Source organism: Tubulanus polymorphus, chromosome 6, assembly GCF_964204645.1.
Source record: "Tubulanus polymorphus chromosome 6, tnTubPoly1.2, whole genome shotgun sequence".
In the NCBI taxonomy this organism is placed as follows: Eukaryota; Metazoa; Nemertea; class Palaeonemertea; order Tubulaniformes; family Tubulanidae; genus Tubulanus; species Tubulanus polymorphus.
The window spans coordinates 5157586-5181655 of record NC_134030.1 but is presented as its reverse complement, the minus strand read 5'-3'; the positions used below and the strand labels follow the sequence as shown (position 1 = coordinate 5181655).

Here is a 24070-nt window from a genome sequence, read left to right as displayed (position 1 = left end):
CGTGGTATATATATATTCATAAAACACGTTATTCTACGTTTCGCATTTCACACAGTATTTTTAACATAACAAGTTTTTATCGAATAGCATTTTGTACGTATATCCCGCATTGGGAGTTTATGTGTCCTGATGCGCTATCAAATCAGAAATACATACAACCGTTCAGAATATTCCAGTTTTACGCTGCACTACTGACCTATATCGATCTCAGAAAATTGGGCGCAAATTATCGCACGTAAATTTGCGCGCCAAAAGTTCAAGAATTTCCCCGGTGAGGAAAATCGTATATAGATGAGGGAAAATCTTATCTTTTTCTAAAAATGCTTGTAGTTTAGCTTCTTGATTAGTTTTGTTGATCTACACCGATTTAAACCCACGACTTTTTCCAAAAATTCTTGAATCGGTAATCGGTATCTCTTCTTTTGGGGTTATATCCTTATGAAATAAGATCTAACGACATTTCTTTCCGTAATGAGAGCCATACCTTGTCATCCTGACCGTGGAGATTGAAGAGGTAGAATGTATGTATGAATATGTCCCTCCTGTAGTAGAGTATAATGCGTATACTACTGTATCATTATTGCTTACATGATTACAGCTAATGCTTCAATTGTGTGAATTACGCGAAATCGTTGTTTTTTGTGATTTATTGCTCCACATTTCGAATGCCGGCGTTTTTTCAGAAAGTTACACGTTAGTGCATCATTACATATTGCATACCATTTATATATTTTTTCTTCTCTTTTGGCAAAATACTCTCCTTAACCGTCATACAAAAACAGGATCATTTTCCAATAGCGCTACACGAGTTAGAAAAAATATTGCAACAGTTTTTATTACAAATATGCATTTCACTTAGAGATATTGAATTGTGCCTTATCAAATAGCTGCGTGCAACTGAAAACCAGTGAATCTGGACATGCGACATTTTTTAACTAAGCTTTTCTTTCCAAAAAGATCACAGAAATTGGACCTGTGTATTAGCATGACGCGATTGGTGATGATTATGTGACGCTTTGGCGTCGCTGAGTTTACTCCAAACTGGTATGAACGTAAATGGAGAAATTAGGGTCATTTGCGGTGGAAAAATCCGTCCGAAAACAGAACAAAATACGATACGTGATTATTAGCAAACAACGGTCAATTATCGTTAGTCTTAATTTGTGCACCGCAAAAAAAAACACCGTCAGCAGAACAACAGTCAGCAAATTTGTGAAAGGTTTTTATGTCAATTATAATGAGTGGTTAATGCGGAGTTTTTGGATCAAAGCAAGCATTTCAATTTATTTACTAACTAACCCTGAATTAGTCAATATACGCATTATTACTACGCGCTAGAATTGCGTAGAGGATTGGCACCTATGAATAGTGGCGACATTCTCACAATTCCCTGTGCCGTTTAACAGAGCCAGGTGTAGATTTACTTATTTCCTAATAAGATACCCAAAGAATGAGAACTATGGTGGTTTACCGTAAACTCACAATCGTCCGGTAACCGTGGCCGAATCGGCAAACCGCGGATGCCTGCGACATTTAGAGACCGGACATTGCGCCTCGAGTGGATTTTAGATTCAGCCATATTTTCCGGCACGAGAGTTGTATCTAATTCAGTGTTTCGTGTATTGGTTGATCATTTCAATAGAGAAAATAAATGAAATAAATTCAAACAGTTAACGTATTTTGCGTTAGATGTATATATTGCCAGAAATATATATCTGATATATTTTCTCACATGACACGATGAGGCTGAAATCACTGCAAATAACAATACCATGCGTTTCATTAAAATGGATGCAATGTCAATATGTCACAAATGATACCACATCATGAGTAGCGAAAGGGTTATTATCTCAACGGGATGTTGGTTTACAAGCAACACTGATGATAGTCGCTGCAAGTTGTTGAGAATTAGACAACATGCTTAATACGGGGAATGTTACTGGTAGAAATTGCAAGTTGATCCACGCTACATACGTGAAATGGTTGTTTAATATTTATGCTATTTTACCAGTCTCAATCGCCGGAATTATTCTGAATTCGTTAACGATCTACGTGTTGTCGTCCTACAATTCAAACGTTCCGACTTTCACTATTTTACGAATTCTCGCCTTCGTGGAAAATATATTTTTGATCATCTGGGCCATAAACCGACCGATTCGGTATCTGTACGAGTGGTCGCGGTTGGGAGAGGGAATATTCATGAGAGAAGACCCCGAAATTGGAGCGTTTTTGATCCATTATGGGGTAAATCCAACTGTAAAAATGACAAGAAACTGGATAACAGTAATGATCAGTGTAGAACGGGCTGTGGCTATTGTTTTTCCATTCAAGGCTCGAGTTTATATGACGACCCGAGTATGCAAAATGATCTGTACTGTAGTTATCATTGTTTGTGCATTATCGCAATGTAGTTGGCGTCTTTACTATAAGTCCCTAATCTATAAAATGGTGCTTTGTCCGTTTGAGGAGAAAATCTCGATATCTCGTTCATTAAGTATTCCGTACGTAAATAAAGATTTTCCCGCGTTAATGCATATAGGACTGATCAGCTTCTCACCTTTTTTCATAATGGCCATTGCGGATATCATAATTATTAGATCACTGTTCATAGCAACAAGAAACAGGAATACGATTTCAAGTAAAGATTCATCCTCAGCTGCTGTACAACATCAAGCATCAATTTTAGCATTTGTAGCTGTGATGTCATATTTATTATTCGAATTCCCTTCAGGATTTGAAAAGGCGTTTAGTAAGTTCATTCAAAAAAACAAATACCCCCAACTTGCTTCACTCGGACACCTTCTCACTTCTTCAAATTCGTGTATGAATTTCATTTTGTATTGCATCTCTAGTAAGAAATTGAGGCAACAAGTTCGAGTAAAATTGAGATGCAAATGACCTAAAGATATCATTAAACTTCGACTATTGCATGCGAAATCGTAGCTTCGCAACTCTGGCATGCGAGGGACGGAGCCCGGAGACAAATGAATAAATATGGTGACATTCTCATTTCTCCAGGATGCTAACAGAATGTCAGGTATGGATAATTCCTATATTGTTTATCAACGAAATATGAGGAAAATCGACCGTTTATATCCAAGCATCATCTTGACATCAATATATAGAAACCTCACGAACGAGTAACATCTCAAACCGACGACTATATAGGACTGATCAGCTTCTCACCTTATTGTATGGTCATTGCGAATGTTATAATTATCAAATCACTAGTAGCAGGAGCAAAAAAGGAACTCATTTTAGTCTGGCGAAAACCGATACTACTTTTCCCGGCCATATACTCCTACCCGATTTGAATTGACTGAAAAGTGAATGTAATAGCTCCAACTGCATAGGCGCGGATCCCAGACTGTCGCACATGCAGCACGTGCGGTAGTCGCAGTTTTCAGGTGCCATTGAAAAACGTTTGTTTTGGGAAAAAAATTAAATAAAACAGCACACAATTTATGAGCCATGAAAAATAACTGTCTTCCTGTACTAGGCCTAAAGCAAAATGTGAATGAAAATAAATTCATTTCCATGCACTGGTGTTAAAGAATAGAATAGAAATTTATTTTCGTCACTTGAAGTGAAATGATATGAGGAAGGGAAAAATGGAACAAATTGCGGAACACGGCGAGACTGAATCAGTCTAAGTCGTGTCTCCCAGAAGCATCCTCACCACATTCATCACACTCACGCAACATGCACATAAATATATAAACACACGGACAATGCTTGAAAAATATAAAATATGTTAGAATTTTATAAGATATCTAATACTTAGTTTTTGTTCATGTAAGACGTTGGGCCTTAGTTCTTAAGATGAATTCAAGCCGGTTTTTTATTGTTTTAAATCGAATCGAAAATAAATATTCAGGGGTATCATCGAAATCTCTGTCGTATTTGAATCATTGATTTATATGTTTTCACACTTGAGCTGAAGACTTTGCACAAAACGACTATGATCAGTGCAAATGAAAGCAATTCTAAATTACAGAAAATTTGTCGCAAATCATACCACGCCTAAACATCATGACTATTTTACAGCGAAGTATGGTCATTATCTTAACTTCAAGGATTGATTTTGCAATTATCGTTCTTGTAACGTTCATAATGATCGCTACAAGATTCTACAGATTGTTAAGAATTATTGAACATGCCAGAGACAGGAAATTCAACCAGAAGAAATTGCAAGTTTATCCATGCTACATACGTGCAATGGTTGTTTAATGTTTATGCTATTTTACCAGTCTCAATCGCCGGAATGGTTCTGAATTCATTGACGATTTACGTCATGTCGTCCTACAATTCAAACGTTCCGACTTTCACTATTTTGCGGATTCTCGCCTTCGTGGAAAATAACTACCTCATCATAATGGTCATAGACCGACCGATTCGGTATCTGTACGAGTGGTCGCGATTGGGAGCGGGAATATTCATGAGAAAGGACCGCGAAATCGAAGCGTACTTGATCTATTTAATGGTGAATCCAACTGCAAAAATGATGAGAAACTGGATAACAGTAATGATAAGTATAGAACGGGCTGTGGCTATTGTTTTTCCATTCAAGGCTCGAGTTTATATGACGACCAAAGTTTATAAAGTAACTTGTTTTGTGGTTATAATCATTTGTGCATTATCGCAGTGTACATGGCGTCTGTACTATCAATCACTCTCCTATGTAACAGTGGCTTGTCCATTTGAGGAGACGATTGTGATGATTCGTAGCACGTTGATCCCGTACGTTAGAAAGGATTTTCGCACGTTAATGCATATAGGACTGATCAGCTTCTCACCTTTTTTCATAATGGTCATTGCCAATATTGTAATTGTGAAATCACTAGTTACAGCAACAAGAAACAGGAATATAATTTCAAGTAAAGATTCATCTTCAACAGCCGTGCAACATCAGGCATCAATTTTAGCATTTATGGCGGTCATGTCGTATCTAATATTCGAATTCCCTTCAGGATTCCAAAAGGCTTTAAGATGGTTCGTTCCAAAAAACAAAAAGAGTCAACTTTCAGCACTTGGGCACTTTTTCACTTGTTCGAACTCGTGTATAAACTTCATTTTGTATTACATTTCTAGTCGCAAATTGAGGCGACAAATTCGCATGAAATTTAGATGCGATTGACCGTAAAGATTTTATCAATACAGAGATTCTTGATTGAATCAAAGTGAAACTTGAGTAAAAGAGAAGTAAAATGTATTTGAACTAGAATACACCACTTATTCATTCTTTTGGAGCGCACAATGTCGAAACTAATCAACTTGACTCTAACATGCAAGGGTTGTTGGAACTTTGCACGTAAAGGTCGGAGATAGCCACCTCAACTCAGGCAAGAGCAAAAGTTTCAACCGTACGTGCAAGTAACTATATAACTCGGATGTGTGAGGGTCGGGCGAGCCCACTGGAATAGCAAAGCAAGCAGCCCGAAAGTGAATAAGCCCGATGCTAGCTGATTCGATCTCTTGTCCGTGAGGTCAGATTGGCCTATTCGAATCAGGCAGTCTTAGTAAAACCCCAAACTCATGTGAGTTCTTGGATTAATCAGTCTGATAAATCCAAGGAGTGATTCCAATCAATGTTTCGAAACAATGTATTTATCAATTTATGCGGCCTGAAGACAGAAGGAATCATTCATAAGCCAGTTAAAATCGTCTCACAAACATGTTATTTAGTAACAAACTATTTCGATTTCTGCCTTTTGATCGTATCCATGTCAGCTTCTGTCCTGAAAGTATTAAATACCAAAGAATGTGGAAAACCACGTCATTCTCGTTCCCATTGTTTCTAGGTGATTCCACAAGATCTGCTCGGGCCCAAAAAAAATACATGTGAACGTTGCGTTTTTATTATCTCGAGTTTTGATTGTTTCCCTATAGATCCGTTAGAAGCGACCAACTCGCAAAATCCTTGTAGAATCTTGTGTTCACCATCAATTGTGCACAGATGAAAAAGCTGTTTTAATCAGGACGAACATAAAAACAAAAATGGGAATATATTTTTTCTTTTGAGGCTCATTTATTGCTTTTTACTCACATGTACACATACAATCAGCGTTTTTCGAACATTTTCTTTGTATCATTGAGACAGCTTATTCTTTTATCAAAAGTAATTTTATGGACAAACAGACGTGTTTTAGGTTCTGGTCGGTCACGACCCCTTTAAGATATTTTGTTCAAATTCGGCTCTGCTAGGATATTTAAGGATCCGATGAACCCTCGCTCCATCAGCTATTTCTAATTTCATATAATTTTAATCGTTACTAAAATTAATCTATCTACAAATTTTTGTATAAAAATCATGAAAGTTGAGATAATTTATAAATCTTCCTCTGAATCTAGTTCTTCTTCTTTAAGTTCGTACGGTTTTTCCACCTGGTTCAGTCCGCAATCTATGATTCGGATCAACTTCTTCGGCGAGGCTGCATCGTCTATTTCAACTTCACCGATAGCTTGGATTACACGCTGTGGAATAAAAAAGATTTTTTTGACTCAACTCAACACACATTTAATCCAACTTGGATTATCTGATATAATTAAGAATACTTACGAATCCTCTGATAACCTTGCCGAAAACGACGTGTTTTCCATCCAACCATCTGGATCTCTGGAGAAGGACGTAGAACTGAGATCCGTTTGTGTCTGGGCCGTGATTGGCCATGGCAACCCATCCGGGTCCTCTGTGACTCAGGACGAATTGTTCGTCATTGTATTTGGCTCCATAAACACTTTTACCTTGAATCATAACAAGAAATGAATTAAAACACTGAATAAGTAGCAGCATTTTAGATAGAAAGTTGATATTAATTACATCATATGCTATAAACAAAGTATTTTTTTCTATTTTTTACCTCCAGTGCCATCTCCAACTGTGATGTCTCCCATTTGTACAATGAAATCAGGCACGATTCTATGGACACGTGTGTTCTTATAGTGGAGCTTCTCCTAAAACGATGAAAACAATTCCAAAAATTACGAATTCGTCGATTTACGTTTTAAAATTAGCAAATCATCTTCCACGCTATTTGCTCGGATATCTTAGTCATTGCCAAATGCCGTGTGTCTAAATCTATAAGAATATCGATGTTGAAGTGTGGAACACGCGCGTACAAATGACTTTTCGAAGCGTTGACAATATTTCCATATACAATCACGACGTAATGTAATATGTAAACAGTTGGTGGAGATTCGCAAAATCAAACAATCAAATCATGTGTAATTCGAGATTCACTGATCATTTGTCGTAGACACGGATCTGGTGACAGATGCTCTCTGCGACAAGCTGTTGCCGTCGTACAGTTGCTTTTTATAGCTGCAGAGAGCGCGACACATGCCGCGGTGCCCGAAATACGTGGCGATATCGTAATTATCAATAGCCCTTTCTCAAAATCCAGACGAGAGACCAAAAAGTGTACACTTATCGAAACTTACCCATCCATGCTTGTATCCGGCGGCTATGGATTTGAAGTTGAAGACCGATACCGGAGCAACTAAACCGAATAACGCAATTTCGAATCGTCCTCGGAAGTCTTCTCCAGGTCCGTCCATGTCCTTGATTTCAATATCAAACCATGCCTCATCTGTAACTGTGTAGTTACTTTTTCTACAGTACGCCACTGCGAGCAGGGCGAAGAATACTGCTAAATGTGCCTTCATCTGCGAATTACGATACAAATAAGATTTTTCGTATTAATATCGATATTCTATAAAGTTATCATTAATCCTAGAAAGAGATCCAAACGATTTGCGCTATATATTTCGATTGAGGTAGAGATTTATGCCTAATAATTTATGCCTAGTGCTGATTCGATCTCAGATTTTCAGATATTGGAAAAAAATGAAGAACTGCAGCTGGTGAAATTGATATCAAGAATTGAAAAGATCAAAGTGGATGAAACATGATCTGATGCCTGGTGAATTAAAACAAGAATTGATAATTTTCTTAAGATAATTTTTTCCAAAAGAAACAGAAGAATGATTGATTATGTTTACCTTGTACGCTGTTTTGCTGAGTAGTGTCCCGATGTGTTTAGATAACTTTCTCGTCTAAGAGATAAAATCGAACTGCAATCATATCCGATTTTATCGCTGTTTTATATCGTATAGCATACATTGAAACGTGGAATTTGCCACAAAGTCAAAAATCATCTCGGAATCCAATCACCGTGATTTCAGCTGCGAAATCAAAAACGTCGCCGATATAGGATGGTTGGAATATTGCCGAGGGGTGGCAACCTATTGATCAACTCAGTTTGATTACACCGCAAAATTATCCGCAATTGTCAAATCGTCGAATTCATTAATTCGAGTTTTGCATAGCTGCATTTTAAACTTGAATGCTAGTTTTCAGGGAGGTTAGATTCTATTTTTGAATATCAAGATGTGTAGCTGCTTCCCCCTGCGGATGCGGCCATGTTGGTGAAATCATTGCGACGTGGTTGTCAGTCACTCAGGCATCAGATTGCGTGAAGAACGTGGCACCCGGCGTGTCATCATTAAACAATAGAAAATCTTCTTTACTTGAGAATGCGCTCTGTTCGGTTGCAACATGTGTTGCCACGACGCCACGACTCACTTCGGAAACTAACTATCATCAATCCTAGCCGGTGTGATTTCGTAGTAACACATGTTACTCGCCACGAGTATTTACCCAGAAATATTAGCCGAATATTAATATCTATATACCACCGGTTCACTTGTTTATCTATTCGGTTTGTACCCATTTCGATATAGTGTTTTAGTGATCTCTAGGTTATCAACAATTACAAATAACAAGGTTTGATGCGAAATGAATTTCAGTAGTGGAAAAGACTACATTGGGTGTATGCAGCCCATTGCCTCTCTGGGAAGCCCCTTATCGTGTCCAGAACAATTTAAATGACCTCATGACTTATATAATTAATTTTGACGTTGTTAGTTACCTCTTTGGGCATCCAGCTCAAAACTATCGAATATCTCTCGATTATTTTGTACGCCCGACAGAAACTAAAGAATAATTCAAGCGACTTTACAACGGCAATCAATAACCGTGGGTGAGATTCTCGAAATCTGAATAGCCGATCATAATATTTGTCCCGCATGTGTTTATAGAAATATGTAATTAAGGAGGTACAGCATTTTGTATCTGTGTATATTCTATCTGTTCGATTTGAACCATCTGCTCCGATCGTTGTGTGTATAGCTTTTTAATTAGACATAAATACCAATTAAAATTTGTCGCTCCCAAAACATATCGGAAATATCGAAGAATGACAATATGTGTATTTCTACCTACACCGAAGTATGTCCTGCATATGCGAAGTTCCACAATATGTATGATAGTTTAGTAGATGGATAGATGGATAAATTCAAACAATTTGGGAGAGAATAGAGAGAAATATATTTTTGTTTTTTGTGTCAAAGAAAGAGCACGGAATAGAATCGGTCTACAAAGTTTCATATTTTTCATCATGGAGCAGCACAAATTGAATCTAAATGTTCGAGCAAAGGCCGCAACTCGTACGTAACGTTGTTTTCGCCGTTTCGTCGCCAGAATCTCGTTTATTACGTCGAAACTCGTCCGCGGAAACGATGAGTAAAGGTACCGCCGATACGGAGGAGAGCCCTATAACCGAGGGTGTTTACTGTCCGAAACAAAACGAGAACCAAGAAATTGCGAAACCCGTCCGTATAGAAAGTGTCGAAGATTTTATGGACTGGGGAAACTGGGCCGATTGTATCAAAATCGAAACCAAACTCATTTCATCGAAATTGTTCTATTTTGCCTTTTTTAGCGCAAGAGGGGCGTTAACGCCATTTATGTCGATTTATCTGAAGCAACTAGGCCTTCGACCGAGTCATATCGGGCTCGTGACCGGGCTAAGGCCACTTTTAGGATTTCCGAGTGGCCCGTTGTGGGGTGCCATCGCTGATCGGTTCAAACTCAGGCGTATTTTGTTTTATATTTCTCTAATCGGCTGGCTCGTGTTTAAAATGTCGTTAGGTTTTATTCCAGCGACGAAACCCGTGACGCAGTGTCCGAATCTGATCAACGTAACTCACTGGGATAGAATCGTGCGGTCGGCGTTTGACGACATCGCTGACGATAAACTGATTGACCAGGCGAATCGCGCACGAAAATTGACGAACTTATCGACAACGACTTTAGCGCCGCACGGTCAAACTCATTTACTGAACAGCATCGAAACTAAAATAAACACTACACCTTGGTACAATCATTTTTTTCATGTGGTTAATGATAAAGAGAATATGTCTTGGTTATACGAGCCTGCTGATATGAAACGAGTGTTTTTGACGTTAGTTTTGTTGGTGATAGCCGGGGAATTGGTACAAGCCCCGACCTCTGCCCTGGCAGACGCCGGTACTATCGATAAATTGGGCAGCGGTCACGAACATAAATACAGCCTCCAAAGAGCCTGGGGGTCTTTAGGCTTCGGAATAAGGTTAGTAATAATGCGCTGTATCAAAAATACATAGACACATACATTGTATATTTTTGGTTGTCTGTAATGAATGGTTGAATGCAAGAATGAATTTTCGCAAATTTCCGTTTGTTGGATCGTTCCAGCGCATTTACAGTTGGATATTTACTGAATATGACGCGACACCAAGTAGTGATGTGTGGTACTAAAGTCGATATCTGTGATTATATGATGCCGTTTTACGTTTTCGGAGGGTGTATGTCCATGGCCATATTGGCCGGTCTTAGCTTTAAATTTAAGGTTCGCGAAAGATCATCGTGGATCTTTTTATCAATTGTCTTATATTGCCTCATATTTGGACTTTGATTCGTCATTTTATCTTCTTATATTCTGTTTTGTTTTTACATTTTTTCAACTTTTATCAATCATTTTATCGGCGGTAGAATGCTTGGTGACGTGGTGTACTAAGTACGTATCATCGATCAAACATTTGAATGTTAGGTAATAAAAAACGGTAGCATTTCAATAACCAGAAATGAAACTTGACTTCGAATTCTCTAAGGGTTTTTAATTTTTTCAGGGTTACGAAAAACGAGAAGTGAATAAACACAATCTACAGTCATTATGCTCCATATTGACGACAGTCCACTACGCGTCTTGGCTGTTTATCAGTTTCTATATGGGACTGTGTAACGGATTCATCTGGGGATTTCTATATTGGCATCTTGAAAATTTAGGTCAGCACCAGTATTCCAACACAAAATAAGTTCAATTAGCAATAATCGATACAAACCTCTCAGTCCTTTTATAAAAACAGAATACAAAATGCAATGTAATTAGTTTTGAAAACAGATTGTATCGCAAGGGGAGATTCTTGCAATACGGCAATTCTATAGAAATTGAGAAAACTACTGTAATATTTCGATTATCAATTTTTCAGAATTGTTATGAATTTTTTATCACTCATTCATTCATTCGCAGGTGCGACTCAAATGCTGCTCGGAATCGTGATATGCACGACGTATATTTGCGAATTCACGATGTTTTTCTTCGTCGATCGTCTGGTATTGAAACCATTCGGCTGTATTGGAACTCTGTATCTAGCTCTTGTTTGTTACTGTATGAGGTTTACCACTTACGCTATTATAGAGGACCCTTGGCTCGTCATACCGGCTGAGATGTTACAGGGTACGTAATATAATGAACAATAAAAGTCCTTTTTGGTGACATTATTGGGACCACTGAAAAACATGGCGTTATACCGAATTTGGCTTTGGTATTTCCATTGAATCTGGTTTAGATTGAGCATAATTGTGCTCTGAAAAATGTTTGCGTTAAATGAGTAGCGGCCTTAAAGTGATGGCGTTATAACGGACTTTCAATCATCGAAAGATTATACTAGAAACGAAGTTCGATGTAAATGTTTAATTCTCCTAAATATACGCATTTAACTGTCTTATAAAATTTAGATTTACATTCGCCGTTTCAGCGCTCACGTTTTCGGCAGTGTGGTCGTCTATGACTCGGTACTCCATACAGACGGTACCGAAAGACTCGCTTGCCACAATGCAGGGCATAATCCACGGAGTCTATTGGGGGCTCGGACTCGGTTCCGGACACCTTATCGGTGGCGTAATGATGTCTCGAATTGGTGCTCATAAGACGTTTGGCTGCATGGGTCTTACGTCGATCATGGTGCTCATATTATTCGCTATAGCTCAACACGTAAGAGCTACATTCGTCTCTAAGAATCATTTCATCATAAATCGACGCGCAGAAAAAATATGCGAATTTGAATTCGTCCTCATCTGTTTTATTTACAGTTTAGTGAAAAACCTGCTCCGATTGTTCCCGAGGAGGAAACAGTAAACAAGAACTGAGGGAACACCGGAGAAACTGAAATATGTATGAAGCTACCGGTGATGCTCATTTTTGTTCCACTAAACGCAAGACCATATCATATTCTATTTAATGTTATTGTTGTAATTCACATAAATAAAAACAAGGTATACATAAAAAAAGAATGCACAATTTGCTTTTATTTTAATACTGTAATAATAATCAACTTTACAAATCATTATACAAATCGAAATAATACGGGTGTCCTATATACAATAGGTGAAATAAAACAATAGCACCGAAATATTACGATTCTCTTGTCTAAGTACAAAAAAAATAGATAACGTCGTAACGCTGCGATATGTTCAGCGATAAATCATCAAAATCAAAGTCCACATATCATGTTCTAATCACCGGTCAATTAGTAGGTTTTGCTAGGTGAATATCCTCGTCCAGAGACAGACGTCATCGACAAGTTCGAACACTAATGACAATACTGCACCATTATTGGTTACGCATTGCTGCCGCCATGTTTGCGAAAATCAAAAATCACCCGCGATACGGAATTGGATTGATTGGTAAAGCCTTGATACAATAGTTTCGACTAGTTGCAGAAATATTTATATGTATATATTTCCTCGGTAGAACTGGAAATATCGTTTTAAATCGTAGATGCGTGATGAAAATAGTTTCGCATACGCGTCACCTGAGCGATTAGTATTTTAAAGCATTACGGGCTTGCGCAACATCAGTACACCTACATGCCGCGGTAGCTCAATGAACAATTCTCCAGACCGGCTTCACTGTTCCGATCCGATTCATTCGCTTAAAAAATCGACCTTAATTTACGAGCGAAAGCGCGTAAACATCAGAGACATAAAATTACAAAAACGCGCGAGGCGCCCCCTCACGGCAATGATTTCGCGGCTAGAACCATGTTGGTGACTTTTTGTTGCAGGATGTCGCGTGGAAGGAAGCCGAGGCCGCAGTCGGGCGCCAGTATCAAGTTTTTAGCTGGAATGTGTTTTAGAACCTCCCGTACGCGTTCTTTAATCTCTTGGACGCTCTCGACTTTACTGCACGCTATTTTGACAACTCCGAGGATGACTTTGACATTTTTGAAGTGATCGAATAGATCAAGGTCGTTATGTTGATGCGCATCCTCTAAAGATACTGAAAGAACGAAGCAGATTGGAATTAGTAAATATATCCGAAGCTTTGATAGAGGCTCGATGACAGTCCCATTTGTAAAGTTTTTACGCGAAAGGACAATATTAGATCGTTCGCAATAACCTAACTCTCAAAAATCGCTGAAATATGTATTACCTGCGTCAAAACATGATTGGTCGACTCTATCCGCCAGTAGTTTGTAGACGTTGCGATCTGCCCGAGGGTAATCGTCGTCGTCCTGCAAATACAGGAAAAATTATATTGAATTTCATCGGTCACTATAACTTTCCGTAAGACATTCGAATACATGTTCTACTTGCTAACTTACTAAAGCGCGTGGATAGCCGCAGCAGAGATGGACGATCTTTTGGGCGCTATCGTTCACACCCTGAAATTGTATATCAGATACTTGGTTGTGTATCTCAATGAAGGGGCATTATTTAAACGTCAATACAATAGCGAATTTAAAGATAGTTTAAGGCAACGCAGGGACCAGCTTACCTCGAAACATTTTTCTAGATGATCGATGCCATATTCTAATGCGATATCTGGATGACTGACCAGTACTGGCTCGTCTATCTGTATATGCGTACAGCCCGCTTCTACCAGGTTTAATACTTGATGGTTTATAACCGTGGTCAGGTCTAGACTCAACTGTTTGCGATCCTTATAAATACCTCCGACTACCAAAAGAAAATGAACTAACTTATATCACAGGGGGCCGAAATCTATGAAACAATATAGGCCCTACGTACTTTTGAAAAAAAACGAAGACCCTCAGAAGATGGTACAAGTCCAGTGAAGTCTGTGTATGAAGCTAAATCACTCATTAAGTTAAGTCAAACTCTGTTTCTCCCTTCTAGTTGTTTAACGCGTATCAATTATTTTTATCGGTAGCTTTCCATCAACCCCCTAACAGTCCCATTCAAAATTTGCTTCCTACACGGATATCAACAGGAATTATGGACCATAGTCTGGGGTTTTTAAACGCTTTGCATTAATTTTTTGAAACTAAATGCAATCTTACGATGGGTTGAAAGCTTTTTGATTGATAGCTGCGTTCACTGATTGTTGACAGGTGCATGTGTCAAGTATATTGACAGATGAATAAACTGAATAGCCACTGACCTGGAGTATGCGTCATATGTATTATCGTTAACGGGCCGGGTAACGTCATTTTGACAGCTTTGTGCGACATCGACTGCGCTTCTTTCCACTCTTCAGCGCAAAAATCCTCATCATCTCCGATACCAACTTTCTGATTGATGACCGGTACCTCGAATCGGCATAGACCGTTATGCGTCATCATTTCCGGTCGTTCGAAATCGAATCCGTTCAAATGTCGACTGAAAAAATCATCGTTCAATCGATTAAATATGATCGAATACAAGAGTAACAACTTTTAAGTTTCTATTCTGACAATTTAGAGATCACTGTTAATGAAAAACCCACCAGAAATCATGAATATAATTCTCCCGACTGACTTCACCGTCAGTGATGACGTCCAGACCCATCCCTATCTGATCCTGAATGACATCACTCTTGGCTTGCAATATGGCTGCATGTAATTCTATAAAGAAGAGAAAACATTTGGACATCATTGCGGACACATAATACGTGGATTTGATTTTATATTCTAGAAATATTTACCGGTCGTGTCTTGGGTTCTGATAAAGTCATTGTAATGCCTGGGTGAGGGGACATGGTGGTCCACAAACCAATCGGGAACTTGCAGATAATCCGGTTTCGGATAACTACCAATGACAGTCGTTTGTAGCGGCATCTGTAAGAAAGAAATAACGATTAGTGTGTATCAAAAGTGAATTTATCCAAGGAAAAAGAAATCAGGATGGACAGGATATGTAAACCACTTAAGAGGTTTCCAAGTTTTTTTCAACATAGAGTCGTTCAATAATGTACTTTTTTCTCGTCGACATGCCGAAAACCGTCATAAATCTATGTTGGCTTACCATGAAAGGTTAAACGGTATTCGAGTGACCGAATATTTGCATTTATGTGCGCGTTATATGTATTTTGGCAGAAATCCGAAGTGGATGTTTGATTGTCTGTTTGATTTATCAACGTTCTGTACAAGTTGTACAAGTATACTGTTTAGATCTCGATAACTGTTTTCTGGCGTTCCGATTTTGATTGCCTTTCGATTAAACGTGAAGCCTGGTTGATAGTTAACATGAAAGTTATTTTATACTTCCTATCATTATCTATCATATTTTACTTTTTACTATATGCACTAGCAGCCGCAACTAATTTTTGTAATAGCGTATTTTCTTTTTTAAAGTTAACCTCTAAAGTATAATACCAGCATTCACAATAACTGACTTGAAAATAGGTTTCCAGGGTTCTTTTATAACTCCTTCGGTTGCAAAGCTCGTTCTGATAAATTGGATTGCGGCGCCATGTCACTTATGGTCGCTTTTAGAAGAGAGAAATCGACTGGGAGGCTTCTGCGCATACTGTTTGATATTAAATCCAATTACCTGAAGATGTTTGAAGTACATGAACCCCTGCTGATACAAGTACAACATAAAATTGATTCTGGAAAATATCCCTTGGTCAACTACACGTTCTAATTTGCTCGAAACTGTCAGAATAACTGACCCCCTCGTGATTTAATCGAAGTACAATTAGTTCATGCTAATGAACAGTCCAATTGTACCCGCGCTTTGTGTAAATATAAATACTGCGCAGGTCCCGTAAGCCATCGGGTCAATCGGTCATCTCAGGACACGATGACCTGAAAATATGTGCAAGGACGTAAAGATCAGGCCTAATTCGGCCACAGTCACGCATGAAGGAAAAATTCAAAATCTGGCGACATATTTCTTATCTCGCGGACGATGAGATACCATGTCAGCATGTGAAGTGGCTTACTCATAAAACAATGTACCATGAATGTACCAAGTGATAAACCACGTACCGAAGATCAGTGACAATGACGTCATAGCCATCGGCACCAGTACACTAGGTCATCGCGTGATTAACAATGTATTAATTTTTTAGTACTGGAAACTTCCAAATCATTACAATGGCCTTTAAACGTTTTTTAGTATGATGACATGTTCGTATTACTCACATTAGCAAAACGAATCCTGAAATTTGAGGCGTATTCCTATCACAAAAATACTAAAATAAAAAGTTGAAGAAAAGTCCACAATACGTTAAGTCAAACTAACACAGGTTTTTGACATTTGACGATTTGCCCTTGGGAAAATAAATCTGTTTTTGAAATTGCTCATAGCATTTGAGTCGAAATGTCAAAATCCTCTATTGTGGTTTATTTTTTCTTCAATACACTGTCACCAACCCCAGTTGTTATTATAAACTGCTAAGAGCACATTTTAAATCATTTCTAACGATGTACACTGTAATTCCCGTATTTTATGTTCACATGCATAATAAAAAGAACAACTCCAGGGGCTAATTTTACAAAAGCGAGGTTAATAACGCTGTACCCTGGACGAACAGCAGTTTAAAAAAAAATCGTTGCATAAAGGTTGTTTTTAACGTGTCACTGCGTGTATTATCAAATTCCAGCTGACCCAATGGGAAAAGAGATAGTAAATGTTATTGTTCGAATAAATCAAGCGTTTTGTTATGTAAGTATAATGAAATGCCTAGTTATTCGAGGAAAAATCGTAATCTATCATCGCGAGGAGGCGTGTTCGTAACACGAGAACAAAAACATCGCGTAAAAATACGAAGGTCGAATATACGCGACCTAGCATGCGTTCTACTCTCGTTTATTGGAACAATATTCCAGGAATTTTTATAAAAACAACTGCTCAAGGTCTGTTTATCCAGCAACACCGATGAAATACAAAAGTACCACTTAAAAAATCGTGTATAAATTAACTGTGTGTTTATACGCGTACATGCCCTTGGTGAATCTATGTGAAGGATAACGCGTGCTCTTATTTCCAACGCTCTCAAATACCAATTTTAGAAACAAAAAACATGAAAAGTGCATTGATAACAAAATTACTATCTGAATAGAGCACGTCGTTTTTTCATAATTCGCCTTAAACTGTTACAGTGAGAAGCGTTTTTGAGTTTTACACGCCGTTGTGTTTTGCACCCGCTCCCCATTGTTAAGTATCAGTTAATAGGTAGCATTAAACGCACATTTAAATGTTATGAAACTTCAGAAAGATAATGACATGTTGTATCACACACGCGTCATACCTCTGAGTGTCTCTTCTGCATTTCAAGAACTTTTTCGTCGCCTGAATAGTAATACTCTGATAAACTTGATATGATTCCGAAACGTTTTTCTATTGGGCTCTTCTAGATTACACTATCGATGTTCATACGTTTTGGCCATTTGACAATCTATCTGGAATTTGTCTAGTGTCGGTGTACATAGCTGATGCAATACTCTCCAGCGAATAACATATACTTGGTATTTAGCCAAGAAACTAGACATTCAATAGGGTCATCCGTGGGTCATAGAATCATTTTCGTGTGTGCGAAATAGTTTTTTTAAATCAATATTTAAGAAAGTCCGCGTGTTACAAAGTAAAATTTCACCCAACGCGTTTAATAATCGTTCATCAAAATCGTTCATCACCTCTAGTGGATAGAACACATTTCATCATACGACTTGTGTGGACAATTTGAAACAAAACATCGCAAAATGTTCCTGTGGTTATCAACAATAATGAAGTGATTAATGACTTAAACAGTTTTATTAGTATCAAATGAACTGCGGTTGAGCAACCCGAAAGACTAAGAGTAAATCCTGTATTGGCACGCCGTACCATCAAAGTACTTCGTTCGTCTAATCCTATTTAATCCGCTTGCACAAAATTGTATACGTGTAAAAAGATGGGATAATACGAGCATTTTAATAACTTTACTAACCTTCCTATTGCGGTAGCACATACTGCTTAACTAATCCAACCATACACATCTATCTATATACAGGGTCAGTAGATTTTCGGACTTCGCTCCTCATTCTATTATCGAAGACAACAGTAAACTTTGCCTTACTCACGTTGTTGTCGTCTGCAATCGCTTAATAATCGTTCTTCGTCGTTCGCTTTATTATATTAGGCTCGGTTTAGTGAAATGTGCATGTACGCACGCGCTCGCACGCTTTTATTTACTCGTCAGGTTCCGGGAAATTATAACGAGTTTACGATTGATTCTGAAGTACTTTCATGTTAACCCAGCTGTCATCAGCGTTGATAGACGAGCGCGTTCTAGCACCACCTGCACAGACGTTCGCAGTTTCATCATTCATTTCCAGGAAATGTTGTCGAAGAAGTGAGATTTTCAAAATATTTTTCGTAAATCAGTTTTTTCAATGGACTTTCGTAATTTGCAGGCATAAAAATAAAATGTCCATGAAATAAACCACTTATTCTCTGCCTCTGGCGATGATCATATCAATAGAAAATAAACAATGAATGAAAAGATCAAGCAAACATTTTAGGTTGATAGGCTACAAACCCTTCATGATGAGACATTCATAATTGAAATGTCATCCTAGACCATGAAACCAGTGTGCCCTAAACATTGATTCAAGACCTAGAACCAGAACGTTACCGTATAAATTCCCGCGAGATTGCAATCTGTGTTTCATCAACCAGTTGATGTTGACAGATATCGGAAGAAGAATCGGGAATTTGAACTCGCAAAAACCCAATCGGTCAATATGGAATCTTTTGTTGTGTAAGCATTGTAACCTGGTAGGCCCTATCACCCGCAAAATCTGCCCGATCACGCCAAGTTTTCTCGGTGATTACGTAATTGCTTTTCCTATCCTAAAGAATAGTCGCCTACGGTGAATTTCCCTACCTAGGAAAGACAACCAAATCATCAAACCGGAGTGATCCGCGCTATGTCGCAAGCCGCAAGATGGCAGCACTATACGTTGAGTTACGTTGCTCGGTTACGGCGTCGCGGATTTTTACTTCCTTGTTTCTGTCCGTGGTTTTCTTCATATTTCGCCTAATATTTTTTTCTCTTTTCATCAACCATGCCGCCGAAGAAAAAGGGTGGAAAAAAGGGGGGTAAGAAGAAAGGTAAAAAGGGAAAGAAGAAAGATGGTAAGTATGCCTTTTATGCAGCAGAGAGAGAGGTATACAGGACAGCCCTCCCTGCGGCTTGCCAAGCCTTCCCGACTTTAAAAATGTATCATTTTTGTATCATGTTCTGAATTTGAATTTCAGATGCAGGATTGGAAATAGAAGAAAAGTATAAGAAGACAATGCAAGAAATATCCGCCCTGAAAGATCATTTAGGTACGTTATCAAATGAAAGACCCCAAAAAATCAAATTCTAGGTTTTTCAAGTTTTCTAATATATTTCTATTTTTTTTTTAGCCATCAGGAAGGAGTTGACATTACGGGCACAGTCCGCAAGACAAGACATGCGCAGTGAAATAGAGGAAAGAGAGGAAAAGATGAAGGAAAAAGAAAAAGAAGCAAAAGCTGTTAGTGCGGGTATGCATTCAATGAATATGACGTGTATAGGCCCCTATGTGTAGTCTTCAAAACTGATGGATTTCAGAGTCACGACAAGTTCATTAAAACACTAGTGCAAAGTCTGTAAGGTTTCAATTCATGATTCCTCACTTTTTTCAGATATGACGCGGCAGTATAAAACTATGCAGACACAGATGGGGCTAACCGTACATCAACTCGAAACTGAATTAGAACTAACCAGAAGAAAATTAGGTAGGCCTACGCCCTGTATATATGATTACTTTTAAACTTCTGATATCAGGGCTTTGCATAGATAACCAGGATCCAGTTGCATGTTCTCAATTGAGGTTTGACTCAAGGTTAAACTAAGAGGTCTTGTGCCATTACTTGTGGATTAAAATAAATTTCCATTCTGTTCATATCAATTTCATATCAATTTTTGGACCTTCAGGGCCTCGTAAGTTGTAGGGACTGTAAAAATGATAGTTCCGTACCTACAACTCTAATACGAGCCTCTCTGATACAGAGAGAAATGCCAGTTAAAAAAATTGGACCACCAAATGGATATCATTTTTTTGACAATTGATATTTTCAGAACACACAGAGTTCGAGTTGAAACAAACTCGTGAAGAAAAGGAACGTGTAATACGTGATAAAGACGAACAAATAAGCACATTACAGTTGAAGATTGATACAATGGGAATGGCTTACGAGAATATATTAGCTGTAAGTAGCTTAGACACAATATACAAGAGAAATCCCACAACAATTCAGCCCAAGATGTAAAGTTCTTAGGGGTATGAGGGCATATATTTTGCAACATATGTCTGATAATGGCAAATAGTCTTAACTGAATCATTGTTCAATTCATAAACCTTCTACCCTAGAAAATTAACATCTTCGGCTAAATTATTGATGGATTTCTCTCACATCTTACACAGATGTTTATCTTCTCGACTTAGACACAAATTCCACAGATCTGAGTTTACTTTTACTGGTGTGTTTAATATACGATTGAGCCCTTTTATTGCAGGATACAATGGATAACCTCGCTGCAAAAATAGACGCGGCTAAACTTAAGTGGGAACACGAATCGACAATGATTCAAGCCAGAAATAAACAAGTGCTTCTCGAATTCGGACTCAATCCATTAGACTTATGAAAGCATGTGCAATACACAATCTAGGATTTAGAGAAAGAATTCCTTATGATACATAATGAAGATGGAATGCAGTTCTGAATGACGAATATCTGCATTCACTTCAAATCAGCCTTTGGAAAACTATATGTCGCTAAAACTTTGTTGACAGCTATTCAAGTTCATGATAGCGGTACAGCATTCTTGAGATAAGCAGTTATAGCATGCAGTAACAGCTTACAAACCAGTTATGAAGTTGTTCTGTACCGGTTATCATTGAGGTCGCGTTATCATTGTTTGAATTTACTAAGAACTCAACGATTATTGCTTAAAAACCTCTGGTAGAAACTTCTTAGGCCAGGCCTCATGATTGTTATCTAGGATCTAACATCCTAGAATTTAATTTTATACAAAATAAATATGCGGTAATAAAAATATTCATGTCGTATTTCGTCAATTTTAAGGGTAGCATAGAGATGATCTTCAGATCCACAATGGAATATGAACATTTGTTAAACGCATACTAGATAATTTATTTATATACATTTTACATATTGTAAATGGAAATATCAATCATTTAATGACACGGCAGTTGTTAATTTCCTAAAATCAAAACTTGTTATTTCGTTCACTCTGCATTCGTTCGACTAAAACTGGAAAAGAGAAAACAATAATTAATTTCTTCTTTTCAAAAAAGACGAAATCAGCAACTGTAAGTGATTGAAACTTACCTTAACTCATACAACTCCTGCATCCTTTAATTTACCGACCAATTCTTCAACTGATTCTACTTTCACACCAGCTTCTCGAACGGGAGGTTCACATACTTCTAATATTTCATGTCTTTCGGTGACTTCAACGCCGTAATCAGCGGGAGTTTTCTTTGCAATCGGTTTCTTCTTGGCTTTCTGTAAAATGAATTAAACATCCATCAGATTCTGACAAGAGAATCGAAATTGAATGAGTTTCAGGCATTTTGTTGAAAAAATAAAGGATATTTAATGCACTGTCCTAAGCATTTTCCATTTAGAAGTAATTAAGGAGTCGTAGGGGCCCTTTGTAAGATAGGCAACGTAGTTACAGAAAGGGTGGTTCAGATTGAAACGTGTGTTCTCTAAAAGGAACTGAAAAAGCTTCGACTTACCATGATATTCGGTAAAGTTGCGTATCTAGGTTCGTTCAATCGTAAATCAGCTGAAACAACGGCCGGTAATTTCACCTGAATCGTTTCTAATCCTCCGTCAACTTCTCGCGTAACTTTTAGATCACCGTCGAGTTTCTCTACGACGGAAGCGAACGTCGCTTGCGGCCAGTCGAGAATCGCAGCCGTCATCTGTCCTGTCTGATTACAGTCATCATCTATTGCCTGAGAAAATGGAATTTAGAATAACAGTATCAGGATTCATACTATAACTACAGTATATTCTCAAAAAGTCCGACTTTTTGAGCAGAAAGTGTTAAAATTTGAGGAGGTTAACAACAGTATTCATTGAGTATGCTGATATAAGATATTATGAGCATTCATTGGAAGTTACAGAGATATTAGGGGTGGGACATTAAAAAGCATTTCTAGCATCATATTCATTACATTTTGCCAATTCCCAACAATCATGCACCACTACATAACATCAAGCTTTGTACATAGGAAGAGGTCAATGTTTTCCCTCCTCCACCCCTGTAAAAGCGTTAAGGCCCTACTGGTATATCCATTTTGAATGGCTTCTCATAAATATTGCTTTTACTGTAATAAAGCAATCACTTTATTTATCTACCTGTTTGCCGACGAGTAAAAGATCTACTTTTTCTTCTTGCGCAATTTTCGCGAGCATCTTCGCGATCAGTATTGGTTGCATTTTCTCGATTTGTTTCTGATCAACTTCGATGTGAATACCGCGATCTGCTCCCATCGCTAACGCAGTCCTGATAGTTTCCTGAAGTATAAACGATAATGGAATTAAATGAAATGCAGTTAACTTATTGATCATTCTATTCCATTGCTACCACCAAGTCAGGGTTAATTCTACTCAGATCATTCCAAAATTCTTTTTCGAGATTTTTCAAGATTTTATTCAAAGAGAAAATGTCAAAATTCAAGGTTAAGAAGTGCAGTATTCTATGACGATATATTGAATAAGATTGGAATATAGAAAACATTATGAAATTTTGATAATTTTTCCAAAAAAGATTAAGGCTTTAAATCTTCGCAATTTTACCTGGGATTGAGTTGGACCACACGAAACAGCAATGATTTCCTGAGCTAGTTTTTTCTCTTTCAAGCGAACAGCTTCTTCCATAGCTATCTCATCAAACGGATTCATAGAATGTTTAACACCCTCAGTGACAACGCCCGTTTTATCAGGCTTCACTCTTACCTGAAGTTATTAATTAAACATCATGCCGTTCAATTATTAAAGACCTACTCTCCCATCCTGGATCCTGACCCATCTCTACTCTGTCTGTGATTTAGTTTCAGCTTCAGAAATTTTCAAAAACCACATTGATTGGCATAATTAAACACTTTTCACACTAACAACAGCCCATCCAAAAAATCTTACACCAACGGCAACAATATCAATAAGGTACTAACTCAGCAGACCCTACTAGTGCCATTTTTAAGCAAACCCATTTAATTCCCCGAGTCAGATTTTTTCAGAATGTAAAGCCCCTTAAAAAATTAGATAAAAAGTATTTTTAAATATATAGTTCCTGGGATACGGGTCAACAACTGTTTGTATCATTTTGGATTGCATAAGTCTTGTATACTGAACGGACTAGACACAGACTACAATCCAAATCATTCTAACAAGTTTTTAGACGTATTCTTTGAGGTTGGATCAAAATCAACCGCCTTGTAGTTTTAAAAAACTGCTTTTCGTTGATATTCAGCTATTAGAAATAGGAAAACAGCGAAGGATACGCACCTTTACGGCATAATCGATCACTCGTTTAACACCGACCAAAATTCTCATCGCCATTTTGAATGGTAGATAAAATGCGAATATGGACTTCTCTCCGGATCTACACGATCAATTCAATCAGTCATA

The 24070-nt window shown here is 37.9% G+C and overlaps 6 protein-coding genes across 9 annotated transcripts; 3 read left to right on the top strand and 3 right to left on the bottom strand.

Moving 5' to 3' along the window:
• Positions 1-6029: 6029 nt before the first annotated feature.
• On the bottom strand, positions 6030-8192 carry LOC141907193 (uncharacterized). Its single transcript, XM_074796770.1, has 5 exons — positions 8002-8192; positions 7441-7665; positions 6861-6954; positions 6560-6744; positions 6030-6474 (listed from the first exon to the last, which is right to left on the bottom strand). The coding sequence occupies exons 2-5, from the start codon at positions 7663-7665 to the stop codon at positions 6328-6330; spliced, it is 651 nt and encodes a 216-aa protein (XP_074652871.1). The 5' UTR covers positions 8002-8192; the 3' UTR covers positions 6030-6327.
• A 1291-nt stretch (positions 8193-9483) lies between these two features.
• LOC141907249 (major facilitator superfamily domain-containing protein 6-like) lies at positions 9484-11036 on the top strand. The gene is made up of 3 exons (XM_074796837.1): positions 9484-10451; positions 10577-10686; positions 11011-11036. The coding sequence occupies exons 1-3, from the start codon at positions 9484-9486 to the stop codon at positions 11034-11036; spliced, it is 1104 nt and encodes a 367-aa protein (XP_074652938.1).
• LOC141906681 (major facilitator superfamily domain-containing protein 6-like) lies at positions 10319-12406 on the top strand. Of its 4 annotated transcripts, none has more exons than XM_074795966.1 (5): positions 10319-10451; positions 11011-11167; positions 11412-11618; positions 11920-12155; positions 12254-12403. In XM_074795966.1, exons 2-5 carry the CDS (start codon positions 11110-11112, stop codon positions 12308-12310), a joined length of 558 nt encoding a protein of 185 aa, XP_074652067.1. In that variant the 5' UTR covers positions 10319-10451; positions 11011-11109; the 3' UTR covers positions 12311-12403. The 4 variants fall into 4 exon arrangements, with proteins under 4 accessions (XP_074652067.1, XP_074652064.1, XP_074652065.1 ...); XM_074795964.1 differs by adding an exon at positions 10874-10931 and having other exon boundaries at positions 10378-10451; positions 11920-12406; XM_074795965.1 differs by adding an exon at positions 10874-10898 and having other exon boundaries at positions 10390-10451; positions 11920-12406.
• A 33-nt stretch (positions 12407-12439) lies between these two features.
• Positions 12440-18537, bottom strand: LOC141906679 (5-methyltetrahydropteroyltriglutamate--homocysteine methyltransferase-like). Its single transcript, XM_074795961.1, has 8 exons — positions 18321-18537; positions 15090-15222; positions 14892-15009; positions 14568-14785; positions 13941-14122; positions 13768-13827; positions 13596-13677; positions 12440-13442 (listed from the first exon to the last, which is right to left on the bottom strand). The coding sequence occupies exons 1-8, from the start codon at positions 18339-18341 to the stop codon at positions 13177-13179; spliced, it is 1080 nt and encodes a 359-aa protein (XP_074652062.1). The 5' UTR covers positions 18342-18537; the 3' UTR covers positions 12440-13176.
• Positions 18538-19349: 812 nt separating this feature from the next.
• LOC141906683 (dynein regulatory complex protein 12-like) lies at positions 19350-21463 on the top strand. The gene is made up of 6 exons (XM_074795967.1): positions 19350-19510; positions 19634-19705; positions 19787-19906; positions 20048-20140; positions 20484-20614; positions 20922-21463. Exons 1-6 carry the CDS (start codon positions 19441-19443, stop codon positions 21048-21050), a joined length of 615 nt encoding a protein of 204 aa, XP_074652068.1. The 5' UTR covers positions 19350-19440; the 3' UTR covers positions 21051-21463.
• Positions 21464-21534: 71 nt separating this feature from the next.
• On the bottom strand, positions 21535-24031 carry LOC141906680 (electron transfer flavoprotein subunit beta-like). The gene is made up of 6 exons (XM_074795962.1): positions 23948-24031; positions 23240-23398; positions 22799-22957; positions 22171-22392; positions 21758-21934; positions 21535-21679 (listed from the first exon to the last, which is right to left on the bottom strand). The coding sequence occupies exons 1-5, from the start codon at positions 23999-24001 to the stop codon at positions 21764-21766; spliced, it is 765 nt and encodes a 254-aa protein (XP_074652063.1). The 5' UTR covers positions 24002-24031; the 3' UTR covers positions 21535-21679; positions 21758-21763.
• Positions 24032-24070: the final 39 nt, after the last annotated feature.